General features: G+C 34.5%; 1 protein-coding gene across 2 annotated transcripts in view; it reads right to left on the minus strand.

Moving 5' to 3' along the window:
• nlgn4xb (neuroligin 4 X-linked b) overlaps positions 1–19,385 on the minus strand; it is a 52,818-nt gene that overhangs the window by 12,289 nt on the left and 21,144 nt on the right. The window contains exon 1 of one of the 2 annotated variants that reach the window (XM_077216458.1): positions 1,927–2,062. The exons of the other annotated variant lie outside the window; for it this stretch is intronic. Within the exon in view, the coding sequence (XP_077072573.1) occupies positions 1,927–2,026 (100 nt within the window). The 5' untranslated portion in view covers positions 2,027–2,062. Of the gene's footprint in view, positions 1–1,926; positions 2,063–19,385 lie in introns of those variants that run through there. 2 annotated transcript variants of the gene reach the window in all.

Raw genomic sequence — 19,385 nt, forward strand, 5'->3', positions numbered from 1 at the left:
AACTATTTGTAAATCGTGAGAAAATTGCGATTTTAAGCAAGGAAACGGGGCGTGTGAGCAGGGGTGAGGAGTCGCCAGTCAATGACGTCATATCCACGTTACCCTCGGTTTCCGCCAGGTTTGCGCTCGCACTGTGATAGTAACCATGGCGACAGACGTGGACAACTGGCCGGTTATGCCTAGCAGGACGCTCACGCTGTTGTTGTTTTGTTTAAACATTATGGACCAAGGCAAGCAGACTTTGAGACAAAAAGAGGACTAAAACGAAGATCAACATCTTTCGAGATGCCGAGAGCTCCACGTCCGCGACTAACTTCGACTTGACAGAGACGCGAGTGTTGCATGTACTTTATTAGACAGGTGAGCAAATGTACATAAAACTAATCAATGTAATTTAGTTCAACATGATGAAATGTTAGAATATGATCTGTATGTTAATCTAATGTTGATCTAGCTTAACGTACTTAGTCTCATACAGCCAACACACAACCTAACTAGCAACATTCAACACACTCAAATGCCGTTTAGTGTGATAGTGTAACTGTTAGAGCAAGTGAAACAGCGCTGCGTTACCTCAAGTTTGATTCGTCTAATAAACTGACCTGTGTGAGTATTAATTCAGCACTTGCGTGTAGTTCGGTAGATTAAAATGTCCTTATTCCTTTATATCCGCGGGACTCGCGTTGCATGTGGCGGAGTCTTCACACCACAGTCATGTTAAAAACATTAATGTATTCACTCATCCATAAAAGAACCATCGGCTTGACGACATGATCCATAATTCAGCTTAATGTGGAATATACGTCATCAGTATACGCCTTTGTTATTGAAAGAGGTTAGCGACCCCTGGTGGCGAAAATTCTTGCATATTGTACCTTTAACAAAATGCTAACAAAATAACACTCTATTAAGGCAAGAGAGACAGTGAGAAGAACATTTATTTACACTATAATTATAAAATATTGTGCACATTCACTCATAACGGAAAATATAAGAACAAAAAATTATTCAAAATATTTATAAAAACTATATAACAGTATATAAATTATACTAAAATAACACTGATTAGGAGTCCTAAATCTTAATCTAAAATAACAGTTATTTATTGTCATCAATGAACCATAAAGGTTCCTTAGAGTAGAAAAAGGTTATTTAGATTAAAATGTTTTAATAAAATGAAAATAGTTATTTTATGGACTGATCACTGAAAAGTGATTCTTTTATGGCATTGCTGGGGGAAAAAAATATTTCTTTAAAGTTTCAGGGCCTCACACTGTATATCAGGAATTCACACGGCAAAAATGATGTTTCATCACAGAGTTTTTGTCTTGTTTTCCAGCACAAATATCTAAACATTCTTATATCAAGACACATTTACTAGAGAAACAAAAGGACTGAAGGATATTAAGTCTTGTTTTATGAAAAATGTATAAAAGCCTTCAGGTATTTCTTCAAACAAAAGATGTAGGAACATTGTTTTGATTGCAGGTAAACATTAACACTTTATTTATGTTCATTTTGCTAGTCTTCAGTGGTTATGTCACGTCTAGCAGAACCGTCAAAGCATTTTCAATCGTTCTCAATGTACGTATATCAGGATCAGCTCAAGATATGAAACAGCAAACTCAATTTCCTTTGAATCTGCCCTTGAGGATCAACACTATCATCAATCATAAACGCGTGTCGATGCATTTCGGTAGATTAGCGCAGCATTAAACACCTGTTAAAGCTTCTTCACCAGCGTTTAGGCTTCTTTCACTCGCATTAAAAAATAAAAGTGCAATTGATATACAAGAAGTGGATTTTGTGTGTGTTATTTATTGATGAGCGTCATCCATCATCTTTCTGCATCATATACAAGCATCTCTGAGGCCGTTGCATTATTAATTCCAGCGCGGTGCACAGATAAAAAACGCTTTGGCTGACCTTCACCCATGATGCATATCTCCTGACTCCAGGCCAGCGTTTGATAAAGGTTAATTGAAGTCCTCTTCAGTGATGTAGGACTTTCAACTGGGCAATTCATTCATGAGCAATAAACACTTCGCCTCGTCCTTCAATGAGCCGCGCTAACATTAAGACAAAGCTTTCGCTGCTGTACACGTAGAAAAGAGCCTGGTTATCTGTGACGGCTAAACGAGCTCTTTAGCATCTGATGTCTAATGAGAGGATTCTCGTGTCATCTGTTTATTTTGTGGCAAAATGCCGAGAGGGAATCAGCATTTATCACGCGCTAAACGTGCCTCGTTTTCCCGTCACAGGGTCTATCAGGGCCGTGTGCTTCCATTATTTACACTGTAAACATATTATCCCACACAATCTCATGAACGTGCGTATCCATACAACGAATGTTATTTCTCGTGCCATTTATACACCAAAAAAGGTTTTAGCGTGCATATGATACGCACTGAAAACCCCTTGTGGTGTGGAGTGTGTGCGTGTTACACACCATAAAGTACGATCATATGCACGTGAAAACTATTTTTGCTGTATAAATAGCACAAGAAATAACATTCATTGTATAGATACGCACTTTCATGAGATCGTATGGAACCTTGTTTCCACCACAGAATGAAAAATAAAAAGGTAATTACGACTTTTTATCTCACAATTCTGACTTTATTTCTCAGAATTGCGTGTTATAACGCCAGAATTGCGAGATATAAAGTCAGAATTGCGTGATATAAAGTCAGAATTGTGAGATGTAAACTATTCTGAGAGGAATAAAGTCTGTCTTTTTCCCCCATAGAATTGGACTTTATAACACGCAATTGCGAGTTTATATCTCACAATTCTGACTTTATATTACGTAGTTGCGACTATATCACGCAATTCTGACTTTATATCTCACAATTCTGACTTTATAACACGCAATTGCGACTTTATACGATTCTGACTTTATAACACGCAATTGCGACTTTATATCTCGCAATTCTGACTTTATATCTCACAATTCTGACTTTATAACACGCAATTCTGACTTTATAACACGCAATTGCGACTTTATACGATTCTGACTTTATAACACGCAATTGCGACTTTATATCTCGCAATTCTGACTTTATAACACACAATTCTGACTTTAGATCTCACAATTCTGACTTTATATCTCGCAATTCTGACTTTATATCTCGCAATTCTGACTTTTTAACACACAATTCGGACTTTATATCTCGCAATTCTGACTTTATAACACACAATTCTGACTTTATATCTCACAATTCTGACTTTATATCTCGCTATTCTGACTTTATATCTCGCAATTTTGACTTTATAACACACAATTCTGACTTTATATCTCGCAATTCTGACTTTATAACACGCAATTGCGACTATATATCACGCAATTCTGACTTTATAACACACAATTCTGACTTTATATCTCGCAATTCTGACTTTATATCTCGCAATTCTGACTTTACATCTCGCAATTCTGACTTTATAACACACAATTCTGACTTTATAACACACAATTCTGACTTTATAACACACAACTCAGACTTTATATCTTGCATTTCTGACTTTATATACAGTATAACATGCAATTCCGACTATATCACGCAATTCTGACTTTATATCTCGCAATTCTGACTTTATAACACACAACTCTGACTTTATATCTTGCAATTCTGACTTTATATACAGAATAACATGCAATTCCGACTATATCACGCAATTCTGACTTTATATCTCACAATTCTGACTTTATATCTTGCAATTCTGACTTTAAGTCTCGCAATTTTGACTTTATAACACACAATTCTGCCTTTATATCTCGCAATTCTGACTTTATAACACGCAATTGCGACTTTATAACACACAATTCTGACTTAACACACAATTCTGACTTTATATCTCACCATTCTGACTTTATATCACGCAATTCTGACTTTATATCACGCAATTCTGACTTTATAACACACAATTCTGACTTTATATCTCGCAATTCTGACTTTATAACACACAATTCTGACTTTGTATCACGCAATTTTGACTTTATAACACACAACTCAGACTTTATATCTCACAATTCTGACTTTATATCTCGCAATTCTGACTTTATAACACACAATTCTGACTTTATATCTCACAATTCTGACTTTATATCACGCAATTCTGACTTTATATCTCGCAATTCTGACTTTATAACACACAATTCTGACTTTATATCTCACAATTCTGACTTTATATCACGCAATTCTGACTTTATAACACACAATTCTGACTTTATATCTCGCAATTCTGACTTTATATCACACATTTCTGACTTTATAACACACAATTCTGACTTTATAACACACAATTCTGACTTTATATCTCGCAATTCTGACTTTATAACACACAATTCTGACTTTATATCATGCAATTCTGACTTTATATCTCACAATTCTGACTTTATATCACGCAATTCTGACTTTATATCTCGCAATTCTGACTTTATAACACGCAATTCTGACTTTATAACACACATTTCTGACTTTATAACACACAATTCTGACTTTATAACACACAATTCTGACTTTATATCTTGCAAATCTGACTTTATAACTCGCAATTCTGACTTTACATCTCGCAATTCTGACTTTATAACACACAATTCTGACTTTATAACAAAATTCTGACTTTATATCTCGCAATTCTGACCATATATCTCGCAATTCTGACTTTATAACACAGAACTCTGACTTTATATCATGCAATTCTGACTTTATAACACACAATTCTGACTTTATATCTCGCAATTCTGACTTTATAACACACAATTCTGACTTTATATCACGCAATTCTGACTTTATAACACACAATTCTGACTTTATATCTCGCAATTCTGACTTTATATCACGCAATTCTGACTTTATAACACACATTTCTGACTTTATAACACACAATTCTGACTTTATAACACACAATTCTGACTTTATATCTCGCAATTCTGACTTTATAGCACACAATTCTGACTTTATAACACGCAATTGCGACTTTATATCACGCAATTTTGACTTTATATCTCGCAATTCTGACTTTATAACACACAATTCTGACTTTATATCATGCAATTCTGACTTTATATCTCACAATTCTGACTTTATATCTCGCAATTCTGACTTAATAACACACAATTCTGACTTTATATCTCGCAATTCTGACTTTATATCACGCAATTTTGACTTTATAACACACATTTCTGACTTTATAACACACAATTCTGACTTTATAACACACAATTCTGACTTTATATCTTGCAATTCTGACTTTATAACTCGCAATTCTGACTTTACATCTCGCAATTCTGACTTTATATCATGCAATTCTGACCATATATCTCGCAATTCTGACTTTATAACAAAATTCTGACTTTATATCTCGCAATTCTGACTTTATAACACACAATTCTGACTTTATAACAAAATTCTGACTTTATATCTCGCAATTCTGACTTTATAACACAGAACTCTGACTTTATATCATGCAATTCTGACTTTATAACACACAATTCTGACTTTATATCTCGCAATTCTGACTTTATAACACACAATTCTGACTTTATATCACGCAATTCTGACTTTATAACACACAATTCTGACTTTATATACAGAATAACATGCAATTCCGACTATATCACGCAATTCTGACTTTATATCTCACAATTCTGACTTTATATCTTGCAATTCTGACTTTAAGTCTCGCAATTTTGACTTTATAACACACAATTCTGCCTTTATATCTCGCAATTCTGACTTTATAACACGCAATTGCGACTTTATAACACACAATTCTGACTTAACACACAATTCTGACTTTATATCTCACCATTCTGACTTTATATCACGCAATTCTGACTTTATATCACGCAATTCTGACTTTATAACACACAATTCTGACTTTATATCTCGCAATTCTGACTTTATAACACACAATTCTGACTTTGTATCACGCAATTTTGACTTTATAACACACAACTCAGACTTTATATCTCACAATTCTGACTTTATATCTCGCAATTCTGACTTTATAACACACAATTCTGACTTTATATCTCACAATTCTGACTTTATATCACGCAATTCTGACTTTATATCTCGCAATTCTGACTTTATAACACACAATTCTGACTTTATATCTCACAATTCTGACTTTATATCACGCAATTCTGACTTTATAACACACAATTCTGACTTTATATCTCGCAATTCTGACTTTATATCACACATTTCTGACTTTATAACACACAATTCTGACTTTATAACACACAATTCTGACTTTATATCTCGCAATTCTGACTTTATAACACACAATTCTGACTTTATATCATGCAATTCTGACTTTATATCTCACAATTCTGACTTTATATCACGCAATTCTGACTTTATATCTCGCAATTCTGACTTTATAACACGCAATTCTGACTTTATAACACACATTTCTGACTTTATAACACACAATTCTGACTTTATAACACACAATTCTGACTTTATATCTTGCAAATCTGACTTTATAACTCGCAATTCTGACTTTACATCTCGCAATTCTGACTTTATAACACACAATTCTGACTTTATAACAAAATTCTGACTTTATATCTCGCAATTCTGACCATATATCTCGCAATTCTGACTTTATAACACAGAACTCTGACTTTATATCATGCAATTCTGACTTTATAACACACAATTCTGACTTTATATCTCGCAATTCTGACTTTATAACACACAATTCTGACTTTATATCACGCAATTCTGACTTTATAACACACAATTCTGACTTTATATCTCGCAATTCTGACTTTATATCACGCAATTCTGACTTTATAACACACATTTCTGACTTTATAACACACAATTCTGACTTTATAACACACAATTCTGACTTTATATCTCGCAATTCTGACTTTATAGCACACAATTCTGACTTTATAACACGCAATTGCGACTTTATATCACGCAATTTTGACTTTATATCTCGCAATTCTGACTTTATAACACACAATTCTGACTTTATATCATGCAATTCTGACTTTATATCTCACAATTCTGACTTTATATCTCGCAATTCTGACTTAATAACACACAATTCTGACTTTATATCTCGCAATTCTGACTTTATATCACGCAATTTTGACTTTATAACACACATTTCTGACTTTATAACACACAATTCTGACTTTATAACACACAATTCTGACTTTATATCTTGCAATTCTGACTTTATAACTCGCAATTCTGACTTTACATCTCGCAATTCTGACTTTATATCATGCAATTCTGACCATATATCTCGCAATTCTGACTTTATAACAAAATTCTGACTTTATATCTCGCAATTCTGACTTTATAACACACAATTCTGACTTTATAACAAAATTCTGACTTTATATCTCGCAATTCTGACTTTATAACACAGAACTCTGACTTTATATCATGCAATTCTGACTTTATAACACACAATTCTGACTTTATATCTCGCAATTCTGACTTTATAACACACAATTCTGACTTTATATCACGCAATTCTGACTTTATAACACACAATTCTGACTTTATATCTCGCAATTCTGACTTTATATCACGCAATTCTGACTTTATAACACACATTTCTGACTTTATAACACACAATTCTGACTTTATAACACACAATTCTGACTTTATATCTCGCAATTCTGACTTTATAGCACACAATTCTGACTTTATAACACGCAATTGCGACTTTATATCACGCAATTTTGACTTTATATCTCGCAATTCTGACTTTATAACACACAATTCTGACTTTAGATCTCACAATTCTGACTTTATATCTCGCAATTCTGACTTTATATCTCGCAATTCTGACTTTTTAACTCACAATTCGGACTTTATATCTCGCAATTCTGACTTTATAACACACAATTCTGACTTTATATCTCACAATTCTGACTTTATATCTCGCTATTCTGACTTTATATCTCGCAATTTTGACTTTATAACACACAATTCTGACTTTATATCTCGCAATTCTGACTTTATAACACGCAATTGCGACTATATATCACGCAATTCTGACTTTATAACACACAATTCTGACTTTATATCTCGCAATTCTGACTTTATATCTCGCAATTCTGACTTTACATCTCGCAATTCTGACTTTATAACACACAATTCTGACTTTATAACACACAATTCTGACTTTATAACACACAACTCAGACTTTATATCTTGCATTTCTGACTTTATATACAGTATAACATGCAATTCCGACTATATCACGCAATTCTGACTTTATATCTCGCAATTCTGACTTTATAACACACAACTCTGACTTTATATCTTGCAATTCTGACTTTATATACAGAATAACATGCAATTCCGACTATATCACGCAATTCTGACTTTATATCTCACAATTCTGACTTTATATCTTGCAATTCTGACTTTAAGTCTCGCAATTTTGACTTTATAACACACAATTCTGCCTTTATATCTCGCAATTCTGACTTTATAACACGCAATTGCGACTTTATAACACACAATTCTGACTTAACACACAATTCTGACTTTATATCTCACCATTCTGACTTTATATCACGCAATTCTGACTTTATATCACGCAATTCTGACTTTATAACACACAATTCTGACTTTATATCTCGCAATTCTGACTTTATAACACACAATTCTGACTTTGTATCACGCAATTTTGACTTTATAACACACAACTCAGACTTTATATCTCACAATTCTGACTTTATATCTCGCAATTCTGACTTTATAACACACAATTCTGACTTTATATCTCACAATTCTGACTTTATATCACGCAATTCTGACTTTATATCTCGCAATTCTGACTTTATAACACACAATTCTGACTTTATATCTCACAATTCTGACTTTATATCACGCAATTCTGACTTTATAACACACAATTCTGACTTTATATCTCGCAATTCTGACTTTATATCACACATTTCTGACTTTATAACACACAATTCTGACTTTATAACACACAATTCTGACTTTATATCTCGCAATTCTGACTTTATAACACACAATTCTGACTTTATATCATGCAATTCTGACTTTATATCTCACAATTCTGACTTTATATCACGCAATTCTGACTTTATATCTCGCAATTCTGACTTTATAACACGCAATTCTGACTTTATAACACACATTTCTGACTTTATAACACACAATTCTGACTTTATAACACACAATTCTGACTTTATATCTTGCAAATCTGACTTTATAACTCGCAATTCTGACTTTACATCTCGCAATTCTGACTTTATAACACACAATTCTGACTTTATAACAAAATTCTGACTTTATATCTCGCAATTCTGACCATATATCTCGCAATTCTGACTTTATAACACAGAACTCTGACTTTATATCATGCAATTCTGACTTTATAACACACAATTCTGACTTTATATCTCGCAATTCTGACTTTATAACACACAATTCTGACTTTATATCACGCAATTCTGACTTTATAACACACAATTCTGACTTTATATCTCGCAATTCTGACTTTATATCACGCAATTCTGACTTTATAACACACATTTCTGACTTTATAACACACAATTCTGACTTTATAACACACAATTCTGACTTTATATCTCGCAATTCTGACTTTATAGCACACAATTCTGACTTTATAACACGCAATTGCGACTTTATATCACGCAATTTTGACTTTATATCTCGCAATTCTGACTTTATAACACACAATTCTGACTTTATATCATGCAATTCTGACTTTATATCTCACAATTCTGACTTTATATCTCGCAATTCTGACTTAATAACACACAATTCTGACTTTATATCTCGCAATTCTGACTTTATATCACGCAATTTTGACTTTATAACACACATTTCTGACTTTATAACACACAATTCTGACTTTATAACACACAATTCTGACTTTATATCTTGCAATTCTGACTTTATAACTCGCAATTCTGACTTTACATCTCGCAATTCTGACTTTATATCATGCAATTCTGACCATATATCTCGCAATTCTGACTTTATAACAAAATTCTGACTTTATATCTCGCAATTCTGACTTTATAACACACAATTCTGACTTTATAACAAAATTCTGACTTTATATCTCGCAATTCTGACTTTATAACACAGAACTCTGACTTTATATCATGCAATTCTGACTTTATAACACACAATTCTGACTTTATATCTCGCAATTCTGACTTTATAACACACAATTCTGACTTTATATCACGCAATTCTGACTTTATAACACACAATTCTGACTTTATATCTCGCAATTCTGACTTTATATCACGCAATTCTGACTTTATAACACACATTTCTGACTTTATAACACACAATTCTGACTTTATAACACACAATTCTGACTTTATATCTCGCAATTCTGACTTTATAGCACACAATTCTGACTTTATAACACGCAATTGCGACTTTATATCACGCAATTTTGACTTTATATCTCGCAATTCTGACTTTATAACACACAATTCTGACTTTATATCATGCAATTCTGACTTTATATCTCACAATTCTGACTTTATATCTCGCAATTCTGACTTAACACACAATTCTGACTTTATATCTCGCAATTCTGACTTTATATCACGCAATTTTGACTTTATAACACACATTTCTGACTTTATAACACACAATTCTGACTTTATAACACACAATTCTGACTTTATATCTTGCAATTCTGACTTTATAACTCGCAATTCTGACTTTACATCTCGCAATTCTGACTTTATATCATGCAATTCTGACCATATATCTCGCAATTCTGACTTTATAACAAAATTCTGACTTTATATCTCGCAATTCTGACCATATATCTCGCAATTCTGACTTTATAACACACAACTCTGACTTTATATCATGCAATTCTGACTTTATAACACACAATTCTGAGTTTATATCTCGCAATTCTGACTTTATAACACACAATTCTGACTTTATATCACGCAATTCTGACTTTATAACACACAATTCTGACTTTATATCTCGCAATTCTGACTTTATATCACGCAATTCTGACTTTATATCTCGCAATTCTGACTTTATAACACACAATTCTGACTTTATATCTCGCAATTCTGACTTTATAACACACAATTCTGACTTTATAACACGCAATTGCGACTTTATATCACGCAATTTTGACTTTATATCACACAATTTTGACTTTATATCTCGCAATTCTGACTTTATAACACACAATTCTGACTTTATATCATGCAATTCTGACTTTATAACACACAATTCTGACTTTATATCTCGCAATTCTGACTTTATATCACGCAATTCTGACTTTATATCTCGCAATTCTGACTTTATAACACACAATTCTGACTTTATATCTCGCAATTCTGACTTTATAACACACAATTCTGACTTTATAACACGCAATTGCGACTTTATATCACGCAATTTTGACTTTATATCACGCAATTTTGACTTTATATCTCGCAATTCTGACTTTATAACACACAATTCTGACTTTATATCATGCAATTCTGACTTTATATCTCACAATTCGGACTTTATATCTCGCAATTCTGACTTTATATCATGCAATTCTGACTTTATAACACACATTTCTGACTTTATAACACACAATTCTGACTTTATAACACACAATTCTGACTTTATATCTCGCAATTCTGGCTTTATATCACGCAATTCTGACTTTATAACACACAATTCTGACTTTATATCATGCAATTCTGACTTTATATCTCACAATTCTGACTTTATATCTCGCAATTCTGACTTTATATCATGCAATTCTGACTTTATATCTCGCAATTCTGACTTTATAACACACAATTCTGACTTTATATCTCGCAATTCTGACTTTATAACACACAATTCTGACTTTATATTATGCAATTCTGACTTTAAAACACACAATTCTGACTTTATATCTCGCAATTCTGACTTTATATCTCGTAATTCTGACTTTATAACACACAATTCTGACTTTATATCTCACAATTCTGACTTTATAACACACAATTCTGACTTTATATCTCGCAATTCTGACTTTATAACACACAATTCTGACTTTATATCTCGCAATTCTGACTTTATAACACACAATTCTGACTTTATATCTCGCAATTCTGACTTTATAACACACAATTCTGACTTTATATCATGCAATTCTGACTTTAAAACACACAATTCTGACTTTATATCTCGCAATTCTGACTTTATATCTCGTAATTCTGACTTTATAACACACAATTCTGACTTTATATCTCGTAATTCTGACTTTATAACACACAATTCTGACTTTATATCTCGCAATTCTGACTTTATAACACACAATTCTGACTTTATATCATGCAATTCTGACTTTATATCTCGCAATTCTGACTTTATAACACACAATTCTGACTTTATATCTCGCAATTCTGACTTTATAACACACAATTCTGACTTTATATTATGCAATTCTGACTTTAAAACACACAATTCTGACTTTATATCTCGCAATTCTGACTTTATATCTCGTAATTCTGACTTTATAACACACAATTCTGACTTTATATCTCACAATTCTGACTTTATAACACACAATTCTGACTTTATATCTCACAATTCTGACTTTATAACACACAATTCTGACTTTATATCTCGCAATTCTGACTTTATAACACACAATTCTGACTTTATATCTCGCAATTCTGACTTTATAACACACAATTCTGACTTTATATCATGCAATTCTGACTTTAAAACACACAATTCTGACTTTATATCTCGCAATTCTGACTTTATATCTCGTAATTCTGACTTTATAACACACAATTCTGACTTTATATCTCGTAATTCTGACTTTATAACACACAATTCTGACTTTATATCTCGCAATTCTGACTTTATAACACACAATTCTGACTTTATATCATGCAATTCTGACTTTATAACACACAATTCTGACTTTATATCTCGCAATTCTGACTTTATAACACATATTTCTGACTTTATAACACACAATTCTGACTTTATAACACACAATTCTGACTTTATATCTCGCAATTCTGACTTTATAACACGCAAATGCGACTTTATATCACGCAATTTTGACTTTCTATCTCGCAATTCTGAAAAATAAAGTCAGAATTGTGAGATGTAAACTCGCAATTCTGAAAAATAAAGTTAGAATTGTGAGATAAAAAGTCGCAATTATTATAATTATTATTTATTTATTTAGTGGTTGGAAACAAGCTTCCACAAGATTGGGGTTAGACTATCATCAATAACTAAAGCCATAAAAAATGTGTTACGTGAAAGAAAATAAACACTAACTGAAATAAAACAAAATATTAAAATACAATAAATACATTTTATTTCAGCTAGTTGATAAGGCTTGAGTTTGAAATACAAAAAAAAAAAACGAAACTAGTAAATAAAAATGAACAAAAACTATAAAAGACATGAACTAAAATGAAAGTGAAAACAGAAAATATAATAACATTTTTCCTCAAAGAAGCAAGAGATGTTCAGTAAAATTATTTACTCTATAAAATGTGCACATAAAAAAAACATTACAGGCCCTAAAGAGGAACTTTAGTGCTTTGAATTAATATGTCAAGCATTTACAGAGTTTATTACAAACAATGTACACACTCTAATCTTAACACAATGAACAAATAAACACGTTTATATTCACTGACAGCAACAAACAAATGATATTCTTCCTCATATTTCCAGCACTAATATCTAAACATTCTTAAATCAAGATACATTTACTGGAGAAGCAACATAAATGAAGATATTAAATCTTGGTTACTGAAAAATGAAGTGAGTTTGTGCTTTAAAACAAGAACAAATATCTGCCAATGGGGTCAGAAAAATAATCTTATTTTCACTTTGAATTAAGTTTATTTTTCTGACCTGATTGACAGATATTTGTTATTGTTTTAAAGCACAAACTCACTTCATTTTGATACAATTTTCCGAAAATAAGACTTTATATGTAATTTTGCATCTGCCTTCTTTATTTAAGAATTTTTCAGCTACACTTGATAAAAACATCCCAATATTTACTTAAATTGTGGCCTATTTTACCGCCTGAGAGATATTATATAAACTACCGTTCAAAAGTTTAGGATTTTTTAAACACTTTTATTCAGCAAGGATGCATTAAATTGATCAAAAATGTCAGTAAAGACATTTATAAAGTTTTCTATTTCAAATAAATGCTGTTGTTCAAGCTTTGTTCATCACAGATACCTGAAAACAGACACTAAATCACACAAATATGAACTGTTTTCAACACTGATAATAATCATAAATGTGTCTTGTGCATCAAATCATCATATTATACTAATTTCTGAAGGATCATGTGCAGTGGCGGTTCTAGACCATTTCAACTGGGGGGGCCAAGCTGGGGCCAGTTGTACTGTTAGAGGGGCCTGTTACATTTAGACCTTATTGTTGTCATATCATTTTCTGCACTGCACTGCAGGCATTAACAGGCAAAATACCATGTTTATAATAATTCAACAATGTATTTGCATTTCCATTATATTTTTACATTTGCATTACATATTCAGTATTAGTCACAGTAACTGTAATTGACATGATGTCCTTCTTTCTCTTCATTTTGGTGAGAACTATAGAGCAAAAGCAATGGGGACCAAGAAGCTTATTAATTCATTTACTGAAAATAACTGACTTGCTAGGTAACTATGTCTAACCGTTTACAGGGTTCCTGCACACTTTTTAAAGTCAAATTTAAGGCTTTTTAAGACCTGAAGAAATCAAAATTCATACTGTACATTAGGGGTGTGGAATATTGACAAAAATATATCTCAATATTTTCAATGTTTTGTTGATAATCAGATGATATTTTACTGATTGTGTTTTTGTGCTGGTGCCATGGCTGGTTTAGGCCTGTTGTTGACAGCTGACTCACAAAGATATTCATATTTTTTAATATTCTATGCAGTGGTCAGTTAACAGCAGGGCCCGAAATTAATTTTTTTATTAATTTTTAATTAATTTAATTTGCCACCTTAAATCGATTTCCAGGGGCATTTTCACCTATATATGGACATTCTTTCTAAACTTATTTAGAGTTATGAATCACCTTTTATGTCAAATACTAACATTCAAACTATTCAGTAATTATACTTATTTATACAATAATACTTAATTATACAATAATTATACAGTACCGCTGTTACCAGTCAAATTAATTAATTCAATCAAAATCCATGTTTGCAGTGCAGTCTAGAGGTGGCACAGAAGCGGCATTAATATATTTACAGTCCATTTACAATTGTATAAATAAAGCTATGAGATTTTTTTTTAAATCAATATTTAAACATGAAATGATTTCTAATTTTAACGTTTTAATTAAAGGGTACTTTAAATATGAAACTAAAACCGCCAGTAGGCGGCGGAAAGTCACAGAAGTGAGTTGAGGAATTCATTCATTCAACGGATTTGTTCAAACGGCTGATTCATTTGGGAAAGCAGCAAGTGATTCCTTCAAAACGCGGATTTCAATAAATCATCGCTGTCTGTTACATTGAGACTCTGCTACGGTTTCATTTTGAAATTCTAGTCGGCGAAATTAAGGGAAAACAAACAATATTGACGATATTGTGTCTAAAAAGTAACTCCCAATGTTAACTTATTGTTAATTTAACTTGTATAACATCAATATCACAGCTGCAATTGTACACAGGAAAACGGCACTCTTGCTGATCTGATTTTCTAATATAAGAACATAATATGATATAAATATAAGACATAAACTAATTTGGGGAAATAGCCTACCTATGAACCGCACACAGCAGTGAAAGGACGATAGACAAATGCGATGTCAGCTCACAGTGCCTCGTACATAGTAGTTAAAACAATGATTACAATATTTTAATAGACAATACACATCGCACACCCCATACGCACATAAAGAATGAACTTGCAACTGATCAGCTTTCTCCTTCTCTCCTCTCTCGCGTGCAAGAGACAGACGTTATTCTGCCGCGATTCCCGCGAATGTGATACGAATTGTCACGGGAACAAGCAAATCCACAAAGATAGAATAATAAAAAATAATAATATGCAGACAGCGATAACAAAGATAGCAAAAAACAGTTTTGTAAAAATTATTTCACACTCAACATTTAGGGGGGCCACAAGGGGGGCCAAGCTTGTTGTCACAGGGGCACGGGCCCCCCTGGCCCCCCCTCTAGAACCGCCACTGATCATGTGACACTGAAGAGTCAAATCTATTCATTTTTTAATTTTTTACTTTTGTTCCGAAACAGCGTTACAGAAATAGAAAGTAAAGAATATAAAACAGAAAAGCTTTAATTGAGCTCTGTTATCTGCAGGCGACAACATCTTCCACATTCAGTAGATCAGTGAATTATGTCCATGTTTTTTGGCAGTAATATTTTGACTTGCGATGACATAAAGTGTCAGCAGAATGTCTGTGAGAGGAGGTCTGCAGGAGGAATATGAGACACCGCTTGTTCAAACACGCTGTCAGATGAAGACGGTCTTTAGTTTGCGGTGTCGTTTCTTCTCAGACCGCGAGTCTTGATCTGCAGTCAATCTGTCCCTGCTGGAAAACTCTCTGAGTCTGTGGTTATACCTCTGAAATACTCAACACTCTAAAAGTATTGGGTTATTTTTTCAACCCAAATCCTGGGTTGAGCCTTTTGGGTAAATTTTTGTAATTATGTTTTCAGTGTTTGAGTAGTTTTTGTGTAACCTAGATCCAGGGTCAGACATAACAACTCAGTGTTTGGATGGTGTTTTTGTGTAACCCAGATCCTGGGTCAGACGTAACAACCCAGTGTTTAGATAGTTTTTGTTTTACCCAGCTCCTGGGTCAGACATATCAACCCAGTGTTTGGGTAGTTTTTGTGTTACCCAGCTGCTGGGTCAGACGTAACAACCCAGTGTTTGGATAGATTTTGTGTTACCCAGCTCCTGGGTCAAACGTAACAACCCAGTGTTTGGATAGTTTTTGTTTTACCCAGCTCCTGGGTCAGACATATCAACCCAGTGTTTGGGTAGTTTTTGTGTTACCCAGCTCCTGGGTCAGACGTAACAACCCAGTGTTTGGATAGATTTTGTGTTACCCAGCTCCTGGGTCAAACGTAACAACCCAGTGTTTGGATAGTTTTTGTGTTACCCAGCTCCTGGGTCAAAACGTAACAACCCAGTGTTTGGATAGTTTTTGTGTTACCCAGCTCCTGGGTCAAACGTAACAACCCAGTGTTTGGATAGTTTTTGTGTTACCCAGCTCCTGGGTCAAACGTAACAACCCAGTGTTTGGATAGTTTTTGTGTTACCCAGCTCCTGGGTCAAACGTAACAACCCAGTCTTTGGGTAGTTTTTGTGTTACCCAGCTCCTGGGTCAGACGTAACAACCCAGTGTTTGGATAGATTTTGTGTTACCCAGCTCCTGGGTCAAACGTAACAACCCAGTGTTTGGATAGTTTTTGTGTTACCCAGCTCCTGGGTCAAACGTAACAACCCAGTGTTTGGATAGTTTTTGTGTTACCCAGCTCCTGGGTCAAACGTAACAACCCAGTGTTTGGGTAGTTTTTGTGTTACCCAGCTCCTGGGTCAGATATAAATGTTTAGAAAGTTAAAACATGTTCTCAGAACTGTAGGTTATGGAGTCACAGCAGATTTAGTCTACGAGTGAAACGCAGGACGTCTGAAGCTAGAAGTTCCTCCGCTGAACACGACACGACATCGGAGAGACTGGTACATTACACTTTAATTTTACATTTACATTTACATTTATTCATTTAGCTGACGCTTTTATCCAAAGCGACTTACAATTGCTAGATATGTCAGAGGTCGCACGCCTCTGGAGCAATTAGGGGTTAAGTGTCTTGCTCAGGAACACATTGGAGTCTCACAGTGGATTCGAACCCAGGTCTCTTACACCAAAGGCAAGTGTCTTATCCAATTTTTGCTTCTAATATTTGTTAAACGAGCTTTAATGTATGTAATATGTATTCAATATGCTAATACTGTAAAGTATGATCGAAAATAAAGGAATTATCATGCAAACCAGAGGTTGTGTGGAGTATTTTTTTAAACGTTTGGAGGATTTAAGTTAATCCATAAACAGTAATATATATTATTTTTTTTAAAGCTAGTACTATAGTAAAAATTAATCAACCCGGTATGCTGGATTAAATAAACAACCAATTTGCAGGGTAAAATTAACCCAACATGAGTTCTGTCCTATATTTACCCAGCCCTTGGGTTGTTTTTAACCCAGTGTTTTTTAGAGTAAAACCAAGAGATAAGAAGGGAATTTCTGGGGCCGTTAATGAGAAATATTGTCCATCTAAAGCACTGGTTCTCGACTGCTTCTCGGTTCTCGACTGGTTCTCGACTGGTTCTTGGTTCTCGGCTGGTTCTCGACTGGTTCTCGACTGGTTCTCGGCTGGTTCTCGACTGGTTCTCGACTGGTTCTTGGTTCTCTACTGGTTCTCGGCTGGTTCTTGGTTCTCGGCTGGTTCTCGACTGGTTCTTGGTTCTCGACTGGTTCTCGGCTAGTTCTCGGCTGGTTCTTGGTTCTCGGCTGGTTCTCGACTGGTTCTCGACTGGTTCTCGACTGGTTCCCGACTGGTTCTCGACTGGTTCTCGGCTGGTTCTCGACTGGTTCTCGACTGGTTCTTGGTTCTCGACTGGTTCTCGGCTGGTTCTTGGTTCTCGGCTGGTTCTCGACTGGTTCTCGACTGGTTCTCGGCTGGTTCTTGGTTCTCGGCTGGTTCTTGGTTCTCGACTGTTTCTCGACTCGTTCTCAGTTCTCGACTGGTTCCCGATTGGTTCTCGACTGGTTCTCGGCTGGTTCTTGGTTCTCGACTGGTTCCCGATTGGTTCTCGACTGGTTCTCGGCTGGTTCTTGGTTCTCGACTGGTTCTCGACTGGTTCTCGACTGGTTCTCGACTGGTTCCCGACTGGTTCTCGACTGGTTCTCGACTGGTTCTCGGCTGGTTCTTGGTTCTCGACTGGTTCCCGACTGGTTCTCGACTGGTTCTCGACTGGTTCTCGCCTGGTTCCCGACTGGTTCTCGACTGGTTCTCGGCTGGTTCTTGGTTCTCGACTGGTTCTAGACTGGTTCTCGACTGGTTCCCGATTGGTTCTCGACTGGTTCTCGGCTGGTTCTTGGTTCTCGACTGGTTCCCGACTGGTTCTCGGCTGGTTCTTGGTTCTCGACTGGTTCCCGACTGGTTCTCGACTGGTTCTCGACTGGTTCCCGACTGGTTCTCGACTGGTTCTCGGTTGGTTCTTGGTTCTCGACTGGTTCCCGACTGGTTCTCGACTGGTTCTCGACTGGTTCCCGACTGGTTCTCGACTGGTTCTCGACTGGTTCCCGAC

The sequence above is a fragment of the Siphateles boraxobius genome, unplaced genomic scaffold, assembly GCF_051911475.1.
Source record: "Siphateles boraxobius isolate OS27281-9 unplaced genomic scaffold, OSU_SipBor_1 7, whole genome shotgun sequence".
Lineage (NCBI taxonomy): Eukaryota > Metazoa > Chordata > Actinopteri > Cypriniformes > Leuciscidae > Siphateles > Siphateles boraxobius.